The sequence below is a fragment of the Amphiprion ocellaris genome, chromosome 16, assembly GCF_022539595.1.
Source record: "Amphiprion ocellaris isolate individual 3 ecotype Okinawa chromosome 16, ASM2253959v1, whole genome shotgun sequence".
Classification (NCBI taxonomy): Eukaryota; Metazoa; Chordata; class Actinopteri; family Pomacentridae; genus Amphiprion; species Amphiprion ocellaris.
The window spans coordinates 12,544,372-12,563,112 of NC_072781.1; the positions used below are offsets into that span (position 1 = coordinate 12,544,372).

An 18,741-nucleotide genomic window follows, 5' to 3' on the forward strand; every position below is an offset into this window, starting at 1 on the left:
AATCCTAAAATTTGTTGGGTTATTGTGTATATTTTTGTCACAACTTTAGTTCTAAATCAGTCAAGTTAATCACCATAATAATAATAACAATAATAATAATAATGTTATAGGTTCCTAACCTTGATGTTGTATTTTACCTCATTTTTGTAGGGTTTTAATCCTTTATATTTAAATCACTTTTATGATTATACAGCATAAATATCACATTACAGTCTTAATCTCAATATGTTCACTTCTATTTGTGTTTCCAAACTTATATTTCTACTGAGAAGCACTTGGCACAATGGCTGTGTCTTTAAAATGTACTAAAAATAACAGTAACTTGACTTGATTATTTTCAAAATTGCGGAAGAGTCCAATTTTTACTGTTCAATTTGGTCTTTGTGTGGCTTTGTTAACTACTCTAGTGTACTGGCACGTTTTTTTTTTAGGTTAATTTTTATTGTACACGGTCCCGAAAAGACACATGTCAGACAAACAAACAAAAAACGCTTTTCAGCTTTGGGCAAAATGTCAAGGTAATCTGTGTTATCCCTGAGAGGCAATTTGTCATCATAGTGGTACACAATTTCTGTTAAACCACACAATAGATTAAAAATATGACGATAAAATAAAATAGATTTATAAACGACAAAATCATCATCAATCAAATACAAAAGAAATATGGTGACAAAATGTAATAAAATTAAATCTTTAAAAAAAAAATGTAAAAAACCAGGTAAGTGCTGCAGTAAAAACACGGTTTGATCCTTTAATATCAGAACATATGGTTCCAAAGGTGCTTCGTCGCTCATTGGCTGGTCTGCATTACGTCTCTCGGCCAATCAGCTTCCTCGTTCTTACAGGGTGTTATTACGTAGGGAGGCGAGTGTGACATTTGCTGCAAGAAGCTAGTTTGTGAACAGCTATCCGGATAAAGATGAAGAACTGGGGAAGGAAATAGAGAATATTTTTCCTTTTAACAGCTGAGTTGACTTTTGGCTTGGACTTTGTAACCGTTCTCACATTAGAGAAGACAGTTTATGTCAAATGTAGCGTTGTGTAAAACTTCCTGTCCTGCCGAACACGTTTATTAGTCGGCTAACGCTTTTTATTAACTTATCCAGTGAATGCAGGGAGTTCGTGCTGAGGTCGTGTTCTGATTCGCTCTTCCGGGATGTTGATACTCACCAGATAACTGTAGGTGTTTTTTTATTTTTTATTTTATTGCACTATGGGTTCACATTAAGCTGACTTGGCAAACTGCGCTTTGCACACAAGGTTAAAATTAGCTTTAGCGAACTAGCTCCTCACTCACTTCTTGCTGCAGCTTCCTCACTTTCTTATGCTGACTTCTCGGGGCAGGTGTGCTGAAAGTAGGCCAGGTGTGCTGTGGGACAGATAGGGTGCACTGCAACTTAATCATAGTGTTCACTGAGTGTGTAGTCCAGCAGTATACTTCAGGGATTTTTCGTGGAGCCAGAGGTGGAATCATGCTGCTGTCTTTGGTTGTGCACACTTACTCGCTGCGGTACTGGTTTCCAGCCACGATCATGCTGGGGACAGCACCAGCCTATCTGCTGTCATGGGGGGCTTGGCGCTTACTGTCAACCGTCTTACCAGCGAGTGTGTATCACAAGTTAGACGACCGACTATACTGCATCTACCAGAGTATGGTCCTGTTCTTCTTTGAAAACTACACAGGAGTTGAGGTGAGTGATCCTTCACTTTCTGTATGTCAGCTTAAAGAAAATGTCATCATGGTAACCATGCCAACAATGTGTACATGCCATGACACAATCACAGCAGCTGCCTCTGAATGCCTGTGCCTAGAGACGTGACACTTGCAGTTAACACAGGACATATATGTTGAGACTCTTGTAATGTTGTAAATGTAAAAAATAAAAAATAAAATGGACCCAAACTGAAAAACAAGACCTTGATGAACTTCATGCATGGCAAGAAAGTCCGCATTCTTTTGTCCTTTTGCCACACCTTGCACAATCGGTTCTTTTGAACGTTAAGGGTGTGTTGATAAAGAACAAAGATATTGTTGTAGCTGATAAAACCTTATCTATGATCTGATTTTATTCATGTAATAAACTGCCTGCAGTGTTTCACCAAGTGGAGTCTGTATAAGTAGATTGTGCTTTTTAGTTAGTTAGTTAGTGTTTTTAAGTTGGGTTTGAACTGGAACTGAATCCTTGATACAGTTGTGTTCATGTCACTGTGGAATAGTTTTGCAGACCAACTTTTTGCTGGTGTGTAATATCTTTACCTTGCTTTTCTTCCTTACTTTGTAGATTGTTATATATGGAGATATACCAAAGAACAAGGAGAATGTGATCTACCTGTCAAATCATCAGTGTACAGGTAACACATTTGTATATGCTGCTTTAAAAACTTAGCCCAGTGTGAAGCACAGTGAAAATAAATGACCTCTGCTTTCCTTGTAGCTGACTGGATCATTGCTGACATGCTCGCCATCAGGCAGAGCGCTCTTGGTCACGTCAGATACGTCCTTAAAGATGGACTCAAGTGGCTCCCGCTGTATGGTTGGTATTTCTCTCAGGTAATGCAACTGTGAGTATGAGGATGTCACTTTTTAAAGATGTAAAGATTCACCTGAATCACATTCACCATTCCCTCTTCTCATTGGGTGGCTTTTTTTCTCGTAGCATGGTGGAGTCTATGTGAAACGAAGCGCAAAGTTTAATGAAAGGTCGATGAGGAAGAAGCTTCTCGCTCAGACTCAATGTGGGGCACCGGTAAGTATACTTTATTAATGTTCTAAATTAGTCTCTTGGCTACATGGTTGTCTCTTCTGTTCTGTAAGGTTGAACAGAGGACAAGACGAGGATGTAAAGGGCACATCATGATATTTTCAAACTACAAAAACATGTGTGTGTGAATTTAGCAAAGTGCATTTGACTCTTTTAGCATCACTAACATCAGATATCTACTTGTTCTCTCATGCCACATCTAGAAAATAGTCTATTTATGAAGAAAACCATCAACGATAAACAGCTACAAATATTTGTAAAAGTGTTTGGTTTCATTAGAATGAATAAATTGCTTTTGAATTTTTATTCAGCTTATAATTAAGACTTTGTCATTAATAGTTTGTATTAGCAGAATGTCTGATGACGGCCGTACCAATGAGATTAAATGGACAAGCAGATATTTTGTGCACAAAGGTTCAGTTGCAGTGTATTATTGTGTTAAAGGGGCTTTTTTCTAATCGCTTTTTTGGATTTGACTGGGGGGGATTAGTGCAGAGAGTGTGTGTGTTTGACAGAAATGGTCCTGGTGACCCAAAGCTCCAACTGTGAAAGCTGTATTATGAAGTTCAGAGCTGAAAATTGATCAGTTGTCACAATGACAAAAATCTGGAAAATAATGATACTGAAGTTGGGAATTAGATTTGAAATTTAGCACTCGTGAGTATAGACATTTTCTTGTGTGTTTCAGCTTAACTGAGATCAGTAAACCTCACTTGGTTGGTGCCAGTAATTCAAGTTGTAAATGTAGTTACCAGCTGCATTGTTTTACTGTGTGCAAATGTGAGTAAGTTCTTAGTGTGGAAAAAGACAATTTGCAGAAGATGGAAAAGAATGATTCTCGTAGATAATCAAAAGGGTAGAACTTGCTGGTAAATGTTGACTTTGGACACAATTGAAGACCTGAACAGCAGGTTTAGTCTCCACCACTAAAACCTCACTGTCGTAACTCGGTTGCAATCCAGGCTGTTTTGGTATGAAGCAATAAAAACTGTGTATCCGGTTTTCTTCGTTACACATTCTAAGTTCAGGACAATGTTGACTTTCTGTGTCTCTTGCCCAACAAAATCTGTAAATGTTCAAAATTCCTTTCTGTTCCGTGCAGCAAGAGCCAACACTGAAGCTTTCATTTTATGTGTTTTTCTCCCACAGATGTACCTTGTCATCTTCCCAGAAGGAACGCGGTATAATCCAGAGCTCCAGAATGTTATCGCAGACAGTCAGGCTTTCGCTACAAAAGAAGGTAGAGGCAGCATGGCAGCCATTTACTGCTGTGCTGCTACATACTAATTTAATACAGCCCTCTGAGTCTGTAACACTGCTGAATAAGTTCTGCTGTGTGACCTTTAGTCACCCTTAGAGGTCACATTAGCTTATAAAACTCTTGATTCCACAGTTTTCAGTTTACATTGTGTATTCTTATCATTATTATTAGACAAATGTTTCATTAAGTTCTTAACTGTGTGACAAAGGGGAATTTGTTTACAATTGAAGGTAGGAACAGAACAGGATTTAATGGGATTGTAGCCTCAAAAACTCGTTTTCAACATTTTTTTGTGTAACACTGTGTTTAAATGTAAATTAGTAGAGATTTAAAAACATCGGAAATAGCTATATTAACTTTGTAATATACTTCTAATAATAATAGTACTATAAAGACTATTTTAAAGAGATGTATTCGTGAGTTAGTTTTGTACCATAAGGAAGTAAAATTAACTGAATTACATAGTATTTGTATTATAGTAGAATATAGTCTTACAATTTTGTGGCTAAATGCATTCTGTGTCGCATCAGCATAATTATTACGATGTTACTGTGCAGTGTTTAGGGGTTTAGGTCAGCTCACAAACTGCATTGATTCTGCAGAGATTAAGCCTATCTCTGGGCCACAGCACTGAATATCACCTTCCCCCATTAATCCAAATAAATCGCTCTGGAGAGCCGACATGTGCACATGACATTATCTGCTATTAGTGAGGTATTAGAGAGCAGAGGATGGTGTGACATCCAGCGATGAACAACAGACTGCGTGGCGACTGAAACAAACACAAGCATTCGTGTAGAATTACTGCATTTTTAAATCATGCATTTTAAGTGTTATTTAATAAAATCATTTGTGAGGGATTTTTGCCCTTATTTTGATAGCTGACAGGATATGAGGCGAAAGAGGAGAAGACATACAAAGTTTCCCAACAGTTCAATTCAACACTTGCTATTAGATGCTATTATTGTGCATATGATATGGAATGCTTTATGTTGATGAATTTATTCCAGCTGTTACATGTTTTGGCAGGTCTCGCTGTTTTGAGGCACACCCTAACACCCAGAATGAAAGCGTCTTACATCGCCATGGAGACCATGAAGGGCCACCTGGATGGCGTGTACGACATCACAGTGGCCTATGAGGGAACGCTGAACACTTCTGGTCAAAGAACACCTGCACCATCGATGCCAGGTAAGCAGGCACTTTATTTTTTAAACCAGAGGTTCCTGAAAAAGAAACGTTGCAAGATGTTCCCTCAAAACAACTTTTGAATTTAACTCGATCTTGCAGAATGATTCACAACTGGTTTTCTTGCATTAGTGGGTAAAAAGAAATGCATCTTTATGGAATCTGTAATTGGAATAAAAGGGCACCAGTAACTTTGTTCTTTGTTTGCCATCAAACAGTTCTGCTCATTAATTTCTGCTTTTTTGTTTTAGTTTTTGTGGTAGCAGACAGTAATGTGGTGAAAACAGCATGTCATCATTCTAGTTGCATTTCTTATTCACACCACACACTGAAATGTGATTTGTGTCTGGATATCCTATGTGGATAAGGAGTTAAAATAAGGTGTAAATTCAGCAGAATGCATTTGGACCAGCCAGACCACATCTGGAGGTGGATAGATTTGCACTGTAATCTGAGTCAGATGTACATGCAGTCTGTACAGCTCTAGCTCTTCCCTTGCAGAGAGGGATTAAAAAAATGACTTTGCTTCCTTTGTTCTGGAACTCGCCATCCTTGTTGATAAATCTAGCAGCTTTGCCAAACCTAATTTCCACATTGAGATTTGATCTCACTGTGGCCCTTAAGCAACATAACGAGAACCCTCATTAATACCAAGTGTAATTTTTAAGGCTAAAATGAAAAGCAAATTCTCTCTGTACAGTGTTGTTGAAATCTGGTTTTTGTTTGGATCCCCATTAGCCAATGCGTCCCATCAGCAATTATTTTCCAGGGTCCATATCATGCCTGCAATAATGATAATTGGCCCAATTATCTTCCCCAGTGATTATTCAGCCCACTATTCTCTTAATTTTTAGGTGAATCACATGTTTTAGAAACATTTAGAATAATGCAAAATGTCACAATCCGAGAGCCTGAGGTCATCAAACGTCTGGCCAAAAGTCCAAAATGCCCAAATTTTCATTTCCCAAAATTTACATACAATGAATCTGTTCCAAAACAGTTAACGATTCTTGCATTCTGCCAGTCAACTGATGGATTGTTTGTTGCAGCTCTGCACACTTTTTCATGCTTACCGTGTAGCTGCTGCCGCCGGTGTTTATCAAAGCTACCTGTCTAATGAGAATGTCCGATGTCTGTGCACTTTTGGAATTGTTGCTGTGTTTTGTCATCAATTATTTTGGTGGTATTTGTCAAACACCGAGGACAACTCTGCAAGGACACATATTTATACAGAGCATGTGGGGAGATGGGACTGATACAGGCAGATTGGTGTGTTTCTCTGTCATCATGCTCGCTGAAGTTTGCAATAGCAAAATGTACAAGCATAGCAAATCACAAAATGTTAATCAGAGCTTTCTTTTTTAGGTTAAAAATTAATCCGAGGTAGCCAACTGGACTTAAATGAGGAATTGACTGTTTGTCCAGCAGCCAGTGCTTGTGGAAAATTCTTTACTTTATATCCTAAACATACAGTGCAATTTACATCCAACTTTAGGTACGATAAATGGTAGTAGGTAGGAAGGTAGTAATCAATAGAACCATATTGACACAGACTAAAATACATCATCAGAAGTTTTGAGTGCAGCTTTTCTACATATTGGCTTTCAAAAAGTACTTATTAGTAAAAAATGCATGTAAATGCCATTGTTAATGCAGGAGATTGGATTTGGTTTGTTATCATAGAGAAACTAATTCCATTTTCACAGCAGAATGAAATACAGTTACTGACTCTGAGCTCTTTCTTGTTTATCAGCGTATCCATAAAGACACACACACATCGTATTATCAACCATGCAACCTTGTGTACAACGGAGTGACCCAATATCCGAGTGGTTAGGCCACATACAAATCAAATGTCCAGTTTGATTCCCAGCTGTCTGGACTATTTGCTGCATGTTGTTCCCCTGCTCTGTCTCCACATATTTCCTTTCTCTCTCTCTCTCCACTGTTGCGTTTCAAAAATGGCATAAAATGGCCAAAAAATAACCTTTAAAAAACAAACTTGTGTACAACTCCCCCTCCCAACTCTCAGCAATTAATCACAAAGCAAACATCACCTATTAGCAGTCATGGCTTCCTGTAAACAGCGTGACTCTGTGTTTTGGAGTCTTTGATTATTCTGTGTTCCCAGTTGTTCGACGAGCGGTGTTTGAATGTGAAAAAAAACCCACAACATCCCGTTTCAGTCAGGAATAAACATCGATGTGTTTCTAACAAACAGCAGAGAGAATAGAAAAGCATTCCTCTCATCACGCACATCCTGGCCTCGTGTGGTGAAGGTGACTTTAGTGATTTCACAAGGAGGTGGAAGTGACCGGAGGCTGCAGCTACAAGAGTCCAAACACTGACCAACGGTTCTCATCAGTATGAATCATCTCAGCTTATTGTGATGGAAAAATATTAGGCCCTGAGGTGTGACAAACATCCCTTCCTCATGAATGAAGGGTCACACATCAGTTGTACAGGCCTTTTTCATGTGTCACAATGCATGTTATTCTCCAGTAATGTTAATTTACTGCAATGTTATTGGATTATTATAGAATTAACAGCTCAATTTTAACTTGTACTTGTGTACTTAATAACTTGAGACCCACAATATGTTGTAGTGACTGTGCATTTGGACCCACTTTTGCTTATTTCGATTAGAAAATGAGTATTCAGATGAGACTACTCTGATAATTTGTTGGCGCCTTGTGGGAGGCCTGTCTCATGTATCAGCATTCACTGCTCTTGTTATGTCTGTTGATTGTGATTCGGGGCAAAAAAAAAAAAAAACACTCTTGCATTATTCCAAGATATCAGCGCGTGTGGTTGGGGATGATCTTTTGATGGAAGGCAATCATGTGCAACATAAAATTGAATCTGAGGAAGCAAAGTAGATACTCAAAGAAACGCAGCTTCCTTCAATTTGGGTATAAAAGCAAAAGTTTGTCTGATGACAGGAAAGAAAGTCTGACCTTTGAATAGTTTTTGCATGTGGATTAAATGTCTGAGTCCACTGTGGGAGGAAATATGGGCAGTTGAAGTCATATGTATAGTTAATATGTATGCATTTCAATTTCAGTAAGTTTTATTTATTAAATGTGTCGTGCATTCTGTAAATTCAAAAGTGGAAATCCGTTTAGTTTTTTTTCCCCTCTAGTTTTTACTGTATAAATTAATGCAGCTCTCCATAATCTCCTCTTTATCTGCAAAATATTAAAGATTCCTTCTCTCTGTTTTTGGATTTGTTAGAATTTCTTGAAAGGATTCAGATTGAGGTGTTGTTCGGAGTCGAGCTCCTTCATCTGATCCAAGCTGTTTGTTTTTCCAAGTGTGTTGTGGAACATTGTTCTGCTGAAAAACACACATGACCTGCAGTGGAAGCTCGGCTTTCATTAGTAGGTCTGGCATTGATTTGTGAAACGCTGTAAGAGCCTTATAATGTATCGGTGCCAAATACAAGTTCAGATTCAGAGCCGCAAACAACACTTTGCCTAATGCAAGTAGAGGAAGGAACACATTAACAGCCTCGCATCCTCGTAAGAACGACGTTGGCTTTTTTTAAAGTGTGTTTTTGTAAAAATAAATGCGTTTATTTGTGTCGGTCCTCCTGAGTCTCCATCTCAGTTCATTAAAGTGGCACATGTTGTTTGTGAAGGTCAGTTTAAATCTGTGCAGCAGCTGATGGAGGTGCTCTCTCTACGCCGCTGAAGCAATCTTTTCACCGCTGACTTCGATCAGGTTTCCTCTTTTGGCCGCACTGCCACATTTCCTGATAATATTGCATGTTGTGGAAACAGGAACTTGAAGGTCTCTGGGGGTTCATGTGTAGCCTTGAGCGTTCACACTTGGTAACATTTTTATGTCTGACCTTCTCAGACACTTTGGTTTTATTTCTTCGCTCAGTGCCTTCACGGTTTGACTTGACACTGACAACTTTTAACTTATTTACAGTCAAAAAAATGGGTTTCATGTCTTCATACAAATGTTTTTAGTTCAGTTTTTTTTCTTTCATGTCAAATGGTTGGTTGGTCTTCAGTGACTCTTCTTAGGTGACTTTGAACTGATTTTATTATCTGTTCTCGTTAAATAATCAGTTTATCCAGCCAGCTTCTTTCGTGTTCCTTCCTTTACTTTCATCCACCTAAAGGTTGTCGCATCGCAACGTCACAGCCGCTCCACTCCATCACTGTTGCCTCATGTTGATTTTTAAGTGCTTACCGTACGTGCGGTCGTGCTGAAAGGCTTTTCCTGTTTTTGTTTAGTCTCTTTATTTTTTGTGTTTGACAGAATTCCTTTGCAAAGAATGCCCCCGCATCCACATACACTTCGACCGTGTGGACATAAAGGAAATTCCTTCAGAGCCAGTGTTTTTCCGCAGGTGGCTGCACGATCGGTTCGAAATCAAGGACCGGTAAGTGTGCACGTGTGTGAGTGGAACAATTAATCGTGTCAAAATTGCATGTTTTATGTTCCCTGTTGTTTTCCACATGTCACTATGTATTTTGACTTCTGTGTGAACAATAAAAACAGTGAAATAAATAATAAGCATAATAAAAGTACTGAAAAACATCTGTCGCAGGTTCTCCGTGTCCAAAACGAAAACATACGTAATTGATTATTATATATAATAATGAAGAGGCTTGGTGGTTAACACTTTCGCCTTGCAGCTAGAAGGTCCCTGATTCGTATCCTGGGATCTTTCTGCATGGAGTTTGCATATTCTCCCTGTGCATGTGTGGTTTTTCTTTGGCTACTCCGGCTTCCTCCCACAGTCCAAAAACATGCTGAGGTTAATTGGTGACTTTAAGTTGTCCATAGATGTGAATATGAGTGTGATTGTTTGCATGTATATGTAGTCCTGTGATAGACTGGTGACCTGTCTAGGGTGTCCCCTGCCTTCACCCTAAGTCAGCTGGGACAGACTCCAGCCCCCTCGCAACACTAATGAGGATTAAGTGGTGTATAGATAATGGATGGATGGATATAATGAAGACAGTCAGCTACTATTTGACTTTGTTCTTTAACCTCCTAAGACCCGAGCTTTGTTTGGGCTTGCATTTTAGACTTCTTCCAGTTTTTTGGGATAAGGAGTAACCAATAAATACAATAATTGGATAATATCTAATATCTGATTATTACATGCATTATATTTTATTATATTAATATTATATTTAGGTTTAGTTTTATTATTATCATTATTATTGATGTTATTATTATCATTAGTATGAGCAATACACTCATTAAAAAAAAGATATCCACATATGTGGACGCCAGGTCTTAGGAGGTTAATTAAAAATGACTTAAACAGTTAATTAGTTTTTTTTTTTCAAATGACTAACCTGTTTATTGACTGACTATTATAATAATATATATTTTTAATTAGCATATATTGGAAGGTAAGACAAGAAAAACTGGTAATGATAATTAAGCAAAGCAAGTTAATATCGGCAAAGTCATTTGTGTTTACAACTTGTCAGATTGACAATTTAAAGTCATTTTGCCAATTAAACACTACATTAAATATGTTTAGATTTGGACTGTTGAGACTTGACAGACCATGTAAATACATCCACTTTGGCTTTGGGAAAATGTGGTTGGCGTTTTTATCAATTCATCTGACCTTTAATGCAGCAGTTACTTTAACATTTTTTTCCAGAAAACAATCAGCATATTGATGCATAAAAAGGGTCCAAAGGTGCAGTTACTCTGAATTGCGGAGGTGTTTTGAAGTGATGCTGTTGTTCCATATACAAGTGGTAGTCTATTGATCTCAACACAAGCTAGGCAAGCAACAAACAGCCTTGACATGATCCGGGTGCCGTCTTTGTGCTGTAACTGCTGTAAAAAAAAATCCTGATGTGAACTTTTGTCAGTTTGTTTCACTTCCTTGAGCATTTCTCCGACAGGCTGAAATCCTAAGAGAGCTATCTGTCTTTTTTTCAAAGGCTGCTGACAGACTTCTACGAGCCGCAGGACGCCGACAAGAAATGCAGGTTCCCGGGGGAGGGCAAACCTTCTCAGCTGAAGCTCTCGAAAACCCTCCCCTCAGTGATGATCCTGGGGGGACTGACACTGCCATTGCTGCTGACGGAGAACGGCAGGAAACTGTATGTGAGAACCTGGGTGTACGGGACGCTGCTGGGCTGGCTGTGGGTGAACGCTTTTCCTTAACGAACAGGCCAGAGGCTGCCACGACGATGAGACGCACAAAAGCCTTGGAGAGACGGTGCCATTTTTTTCCTGTATCGCTACGACACAAGGTGTGTTGCAGATGCAGAGCAGTATCCGATAAGAGGCTCAGAGATTTGTCTGTCCCACTGTTGACCGGAGATACTGAAAGCTTTTCGTGCTACTCTTTTGCTCATGTTATTTGGATTTGCAGCCTGAAATGATGGGGAAAAAAAAGAAAAAAACACGAGCGGATTTATTGAAAAGTAATAGATTTCTCAAAAATACTCCTTTATCTCTACTATGAAACAAAAAATTGCTACATACTTCTCTTAAAATACTTTCCCCCCCATCAAATTTAGCCAAACTAGTATTCTTGCATGCCGTTGTTTTCCATAAATCATTGGCCAGTTTTAAAGCCGTTTATTGTTTTTGAGAGCAAAGTGTGCCGAGTACTCCGACACATTTATTGATCAATGTCGGCTACTAACCGACTGAGTACACTAGCCTACTGATGATGCATCATTAATTATTAAGTGCACTGACTCATTGATATTGGTTGTAATGTCAGTTTTTTATGCCAAGTCCCATATCAGGAGGATTATGCACTTTTTTCATGTAAACAAAACAAACATCAAATCCTCTGTAGGAGCTCATAAACATGACACCAGCTGCATTGTTTACCATAAATCTTCATCCTGACATTACTTTGTTTTTTAATGACAATGAATGTAGCCATAAAAAAATATATATTATTCATTTATGCATATGTAAAAGACGCCCATATTAATAATATCTTTACAAAATACAAAATGTTGTACATTTTTGAGCAAAGTCTTTGTCTCTGAACGTGTAGAGCGCTCACATGGAAGAGTGTGTTTAAAAAGAAAACGTTCTACCGATGTAAAATGTAACTTCAACTTTAAAATGTCCGTCATTGCCAAAACCTGGTGTATTTGCCAGGATGTTCTGATAAAAGTGTCTCTACGTGTTTTAAGTTAAGCAATAACTTGTTTTATTGCCAGCATTGATGACAGCAAAGAAACTTCATGTTTGTTCTGGTTCTCGAGGTTCTAAATGTTCTTTTTATATATGGTTTATTCAGTTTCATAACTTTTATATGCATTTGTTGTTTTGAATACCGTGTTACGGTTCACGTGATGAAAGTATCTACCTAACAAAAAGCTGACGAAGCCATGTTAACAGTATATCACAGGTTCCTGTGTACTCAAAGCCATTTGTATTATAAACACCACTGTATTGTTAAATACACTGTATGTCCATTGTTGTTGTTTACTATAAGAAAACCATTGCATTTTCCACGAGTCACTTTACATGTTTGCCGTCTCGTCGTTCTCTAGAGTTAGTCTGAGATATGTTTTCCTCGTGGATGGTCCAGTAATCTCACGGTTTTTACATGTCGCTCTGATACCTCACTTGAATAATCCTTCCTTGTTCTTAAAAAGACCCTTGTCAGCCATTTTATAGTCATTTTTATCCTGACAAGATCAGACTGTAACTCATCAGGAAACTCTGTGTAGACAGTATTTAAATGCCAACCATTTTTGGAAACGTGTGCCTTCTCTTTGGATGAGTCGGTCCTCGGCCGTCTCACAGAGGGCCACAGTGGCTCTTTTCCACCAGGTGACCGCATGGAAGCTCTCTGCTGGAGCTGCTGCTGCTCGCTGCAGCCTGTGGTCACATTGTCTACAGTTCATAGTGGCTTATTTTGCTCTAAGAATGCATTGATTTACACTTTTTGAGGACTATTATTAAACGATGAAACCTTTAATGTGTGTGAGGTATGGAAATGGGGGCTCAGAGTGATATAATAAAGTGGTTTTCTTTGGGGAGAGTCGAGTCTTGTCTGTTCTTACTGTAGTAAAAATGTGATTATTAAAGAATGATACAGTCATAGATGATAGAAATGCACATATATATATATCCACGTACCACTGGAACAATGTTCCATTTGTGGAATTTATCTAATTGGAAAACAAGGATTTGGAAAATTTGTGATATCTTTTGCATAACTCTTTTATTTACATGTATATTAATATTCTTTTTAGACAATCAGTCATGGCTAGTATTTGATAGAAGTCCCACAGGTCTAAGGGCTTGAGCCAACAGCAGCCAGATCGTGGACAGATTAAATTTTCTGTTGGCCACAAAGCTCATCTTTCTACTTACTGACCTCCGCACACACTGATAATCTGACCGCATGTATAAAGACTCAGCTTTCAGATTTCATGTACACAAATGTCATCTTGTATTGAAGGTTACAGATATTTTTTTAGGAGGAGTTTTACACATTTTAATTCAGTTTAAAAAATCAGACAGTGGTTGAAAGCACTATTAACGTCTCGGTCACAGGCTGTTTGTGTTACACTGCCACCTATTTGTGTGTGATGAATTATTTCACATTAGGAGATTTTACAAGGTCACATTTCTTTGGATGTACACAGGGCTTGTATTTACAGTGTTAATCTGCTGTTGATAACTTTATTTGCACTTGTCGCAAACTATGAAAGGAAATGTTACATAATGTCTGTTTTTCTGCCAAGTCCCATATCAGGAAGATTAAGCACTTTTTTTATATAAAGTTTTTCTATCAGTAGAGCAAAATAATGTGAAGTCCTCTGTAGGGGCTCATAAACATGAAACCAGCCATACTGTTTACCATAAATATTCATACTGACATCACTTTGTTTTTAATAATAATGAATGCAGTTGTAAAAAAAAAAGTTAATTCATGCATTAGTAAAAGACACCCATATTAACATTAATATGTTTACAAAATACAACGTGTCTTACATGGATGAGTTTGTTTAAAAAATCAAAATCCTTCACTGATGTAAAAATAAACTTCACCCGTAAACTGTCAGTCACTGCCAAAACCTATTTGCCATGGTGTTCTGATAAGAGTCTGCATGCATCTAAAGTTAAGCAATAACTTGTTTTCTTGCCAGCTCTGATGACAGCAAATAACCTGAAGAGCTGTTGTGTTTCTCTGAATTCTAAATATGTTTTGTATAAACATGATATTTAGCTCTATAGCTTTTAATGTGCATTTGTTACTTTGAACACCACATTGAAGTTCACATGATGAAAATATGTACCGATACTGTAAATCACATATTGTTGATTTTCAGACACGTGAAATAATAACATTTATTTATTATATGTTAAAAACATTTCATTGGGATTTGGGGCTTACTCAGTGAAAATAGGTGATGCTTTCTTAGATTTTACAAATTCATTCATTCATTCATTCATTCATTCATTCATTCATTCATTCATTTATCTGATCTTTGTTTAAACTTGGAAAACAATGAGGTCTAAAGGCCTCACTGACAATGTAGCTGTAAGATAAAATATTAAAGGTAAAGTTCATAGATTCATTTTTTAAAGAAAACATTAATTAGAACATTCAAGTTTTAAAAACGAATTAATTAAAATATAAGCAGATAAAAGTTTTTTAAAAATGAAATTAAAAACCTGAATGGCTCTAAGGATAAAAATGAGTGAAACTTTAGACTGTTCTGTGGATTATTCGAGGTTGTAGGTGCACAGTGAGTAAAACTGCACTTTCTAAACTCCTTAACAACATCCAGCAGCAGCAGCATAATCCAATCACTGCTATGTTAAAGGTCCACATTAAAGCACAGTAATGAGGTAATGTAAGAGTATAGAGAACCAGTTAGAGCCTTATATGGTATTAAAAGCCAGTGTTTACCACGCCTTACAGAGAAGGAGGGCCATCTGACCTCAGCATACAGCTCACAGTGATGACTATGGTAATTATCACCAGTAATAAATCTTAATGCAGTGATAAGTGCATAAACATTGTTCAGGGGCAAAAGAGTCACAGCTGATACCTGCATGTATAAAATGACGCCAGAAACCAGTACTGATCGAAAAGTTTCCTCAATAAGCGATTTTCAACAATGATATTTATCACTGGGATATTTGCACAACACACACAGTAACTTTATCAAATAATAAGAGTGGTATTAGACTCAATATTTCAAGTAAAAGCCACACTCCTAGTGATATCTGGGGGCAAATTTATCTCAATTTACTAGATAAAAAGGCAATCTGTGTTCAATTGGTATGTTTATGCAGTCAACAAAGTTAATTAAACCTCATGATTAGACAGATAAATATAAAGAAATATTTGAAACAAAAAAAAAAATCCGCGCTGAAAATTAATTTCCCACTTTATCGTAGGTCAGCGAACACAGCACGAGCCACATTGCACATGCGCTTTAGGGTTACTGGGCAGTAACGAGGAAGTGCAGTCACGGATTGAAAGTGTCAAACTGCTGCGTCTCCCTTATTTAGACTTCAAGGTATGTCGTATACAAAAAGAGGAACCAAATAACAGCACAATATTCATTAGATAGCAATATGTACTTCATATAAAGTAAATTATCAGCCTGAATACGTGCGTACATGCTTTTCTGTAGCCTTCTTCTGGTGTTGTTTTGTGTTTTAATCACTGAAGAACTCACAGCGACATCTAGCGGTTTCTCGGGCTTCTGGTTCCTCTTGGCTTCCTGCAAAGTTTAAGAAGTAATAATAGTTGGTGTTAGGATTTATTTATTTTATATCCAAGCTTGCGAAGGCATTACACCAGTCTAGTGGGCCCATATTTGTTGAAAATGTGGAGAAAATGTTTTTTAGTGTCTGAGAGTGGCTAAACTTTGTTATTTAAAGTTCAACATGAGTACCTGACACCTTGTATTATATTTTGTCTGCAGCTTTGTGATGGCCATTGACTGGATTGGATTCAGCTATGCTGCTGCAGTCGCTTTTGGAGGATTCATGGGATACAAACGAAAAGGTTGAAAGGTCACGTCTTCACTACGCTGAACAAAAATATAAACACGGCATGCAAATGGTGTTATTTTCTGACTTTGAAGTTTGTAGTTTAATTTCTGTTGCTTTGGTAAGAAAAAGGGTTAGATTTAAATCATGCACTGAAAGTGCCTGAGCTGACGAGGTAGTGGTAAATTGTCAACCACTGATTTCATCCACCCCCTCATCAGGAGTGGCTTTAGAGCACAATAATCAGACCACGTGGCCAGTAAACAGACACGCTTTTGACCGTAAAAGGACAACTTTAAATGCACCTTTACTAAAATTTGGTGTGGCCAGTACGCAGACAATGTTTTGACCATAAAAGACTACCTTCATATGCAGTTGTGTTGAAACGGCGTGGCCAGGAAACAAAAACTTGTTTGACCATAAAAGGCCTGCCTTAAAGTACACCTTTACTGTAATGGTGTGGTCAATAAAAAGACACACTTTTGTCCATAAAAGGCCATGTCAACATACATTTGTATTCACAACACAATGCCACTGATGACAAGAGAAATATGAGAACAGAATATTAGCATAGTGGATGCTGACTTAAGGCTGTGGCAGGTGAATGTCCACAACTCCACCATTTGTCGTCTAAGAAATCATTTCAGACAGCAGTGAGTGAATGTGATCCTCTTTCAACCAACTTTCCCCTCAGGAAGACTTGGACAACATTTCACATGCAACATAAACAACCTCATTAACTTTTTGTGTCGCAATTGTGTGACTCATGACTGACGTGATTTATGACCCCAGTTTCACCTTGACCACTTCCTTTTCTGTGTCTGGGAACAGCCAATATATATATATATATATATATATATATATATATATATATATATATATATATATATATATATATATATATATATATTCACCTAGACAGAATTTAATAAAATACACTGCAAAAACTCAGAGTCTTACCAAGTCTATTTGTCTTTTTTAGTCAAAATGTCTCATCCCACTTGATTTAAAATAAATTTACTTAACAAGTGACATTTCAGCAGATAGAGGGACTTGTTTTAAGACAATGCATCTTAAATAAATTAAGTCAGACAATCTTGAAATTATCTTGTTTTGAGATGTATTTTACAAGAAAACTCAAAATAAGTTTAATACATCTCAAATTAGGAGGTTACATGAAAGCAAAAATGTGTTTTGGAGTGAAAAACCTATTTTTTTTTTAGCATGTCTGGCTTATTTTAAGACACCTAAGCTTGACAAGCCTGGTAAAACATAGCTTAAAATAAGTTTTCCCAGCTAATTTTAAGATCTCAATATTCTAAATACCATATCTTATTTCAAGAAATCTTACCAAGCCATTTTTCACTTGTTCTATTGACAGATTTTTCACTCATTTCAAGGTAAAAGTTCCTTGAAATTAGGTTTTTTTTCCTGTTTTGAGAGAGGCATTTTTTCCAGTGTATTACATCCTACATTTATGTTTTGTTCAGTGTATATGTATTTTTTATTTTTTTAGCTTTGGCAGAATATTTAAAAAATATTTAACCCTGATTATCTTCATGTATCTCTGTTTTGTTGTAGGTAGCGTGATGTCTCTGATTGCAGGTTTAGTTTTTGGTGGATTTTCTGCTTACGGTGCCTGTAACGTGTCCAATGACCCAAAGGATATCAAGGTCTCACTGCGTAAGTGTAGCTAAGTTCATTCTTACATGCAACATTTTAGCTCTTCTTAAATCAGAGGATTTCTCTAAATATCCAGGGAATATCACATAATGGTGTTTTTGTTTTGTTTTTCGTTTTAGTTGCTGCAGGAGCCCTCGCAGTCGTCATGGGAATGAGATACAGGAAATCTGGGAAACTAATGCCTGCTGGGATCATGTCAGGGCTAAGGTCAGAGTCAAACGTGCTTATCATGCAGGAAAAAACAATTGAGGAAATCAAGAATTGTGAAACCAGTTATTGCTGATTTAATCATTTTTAATTTGCGGTCTCTTTGCTTCCAGTTTGTTGATGGTGTTCCGACTGTTGCTGCTGATCATGGCGTGACTGAGAGGAAAAGTCTGACCAGCCTGAGGCTTCTCTGGTTCTCAGTGAACAAAGCCTTGTTTTAAAGGAAACATCATTTCCACTTATCACACTAAAACAAGTCTTATAGCTTTTGAGTGATCTCATTGTAGTACATCTCCTTTGCTAATTTTCCATACATCAGAGTTTTTTATCCTACATGAGCCTGTGAATGAATGTATGATTTGTGAATAATGTCTTTGATTTATTCCCTCACACTACATTACTGACATTACAACAGCTTTGTGGATGCTTAGCAGTGGCTTTTCTATATATGCTACAACATCAGTTGTGCAGGCTGCTAAATGTGAGCTGAAACATTCCGAATTACACAATTAACTCTGTATTCTTGTCTGCTTTTGAGGGAAAAGAATTAAAGCTAATATGTTTACAATTTTTGTAATAAGATAAAAACTAAATAAACATGTGATTTATGTTTAAAAAAAAAAAGTTTTTCTCATGTGCAAGGAACAAAGACAGCAG

General features: G+C 37.3%; 2 protein-coding genes across 2 annotated transcripts; both read left to right on the forward strand.

Moving 5' to 3' along the window:
- The first annotated feature begins 864 nt into the window (after positions 1 to 864).
- Positions 865 to 13,217, forward strand: agpat5 (1-acylglycerol-3-phosphate O-acyltransferase 5 (lysophosphatidic acid acyltransferase, epsilon)). The gene is made up of 8 exons (XM_023289595.3): positions 865 to 1,691; positions 2,283 to 2,352; positions 2,436 to 2,551; positions 2,658 to 2,747; positions 3,912 to 4,002; positions 5,053 to 5,214; positions 9,484 to 9,607; positions 11,142 to 13,217. The coding sequence occupies exons 1-8, from the start codon at positions 1,473 to 1,475 to the stop codon at positions 11,365 to 11,367; spliced, it is 1,098 nt and encodes a 365-aa protein (XP_023145363.1). The 5' UTR covers positions 865 to 1,472; the 3' UTR covers positions 11,368 to 13,217.
- A 2,399-nt stretch (positions 13,218 to 15,616) lies between these two features.
- On the forward strand, positions 15,617 to 18,479 carry tmem14a (transmembrane protein 14A). Its single transcript, XM_023289564.3, has 5 exons — positions 15,617 to 15,716; positions 16,128 to 16,210; positions 17,776 to 17,877; positions 17,997 to 18,084; positions 18,198 to 18,479. The coding sequence occupies exons 2-5, from the start codon at positions 16,135 to 16,137 to the stop codon at positions 18,238 to 18,240; spliced, it is 309 nt and encodes a 102-aa protein (XP_023145332.1). The 5' UTR covers positions 15,617 to 15,716; positions 16,128 to 16,134; the 3' UTR covers positions 18,241 to 18,479.
- The last annotated feature ends 262 nt before the right edge of the window (positions 18,480 to 18,741 follow it).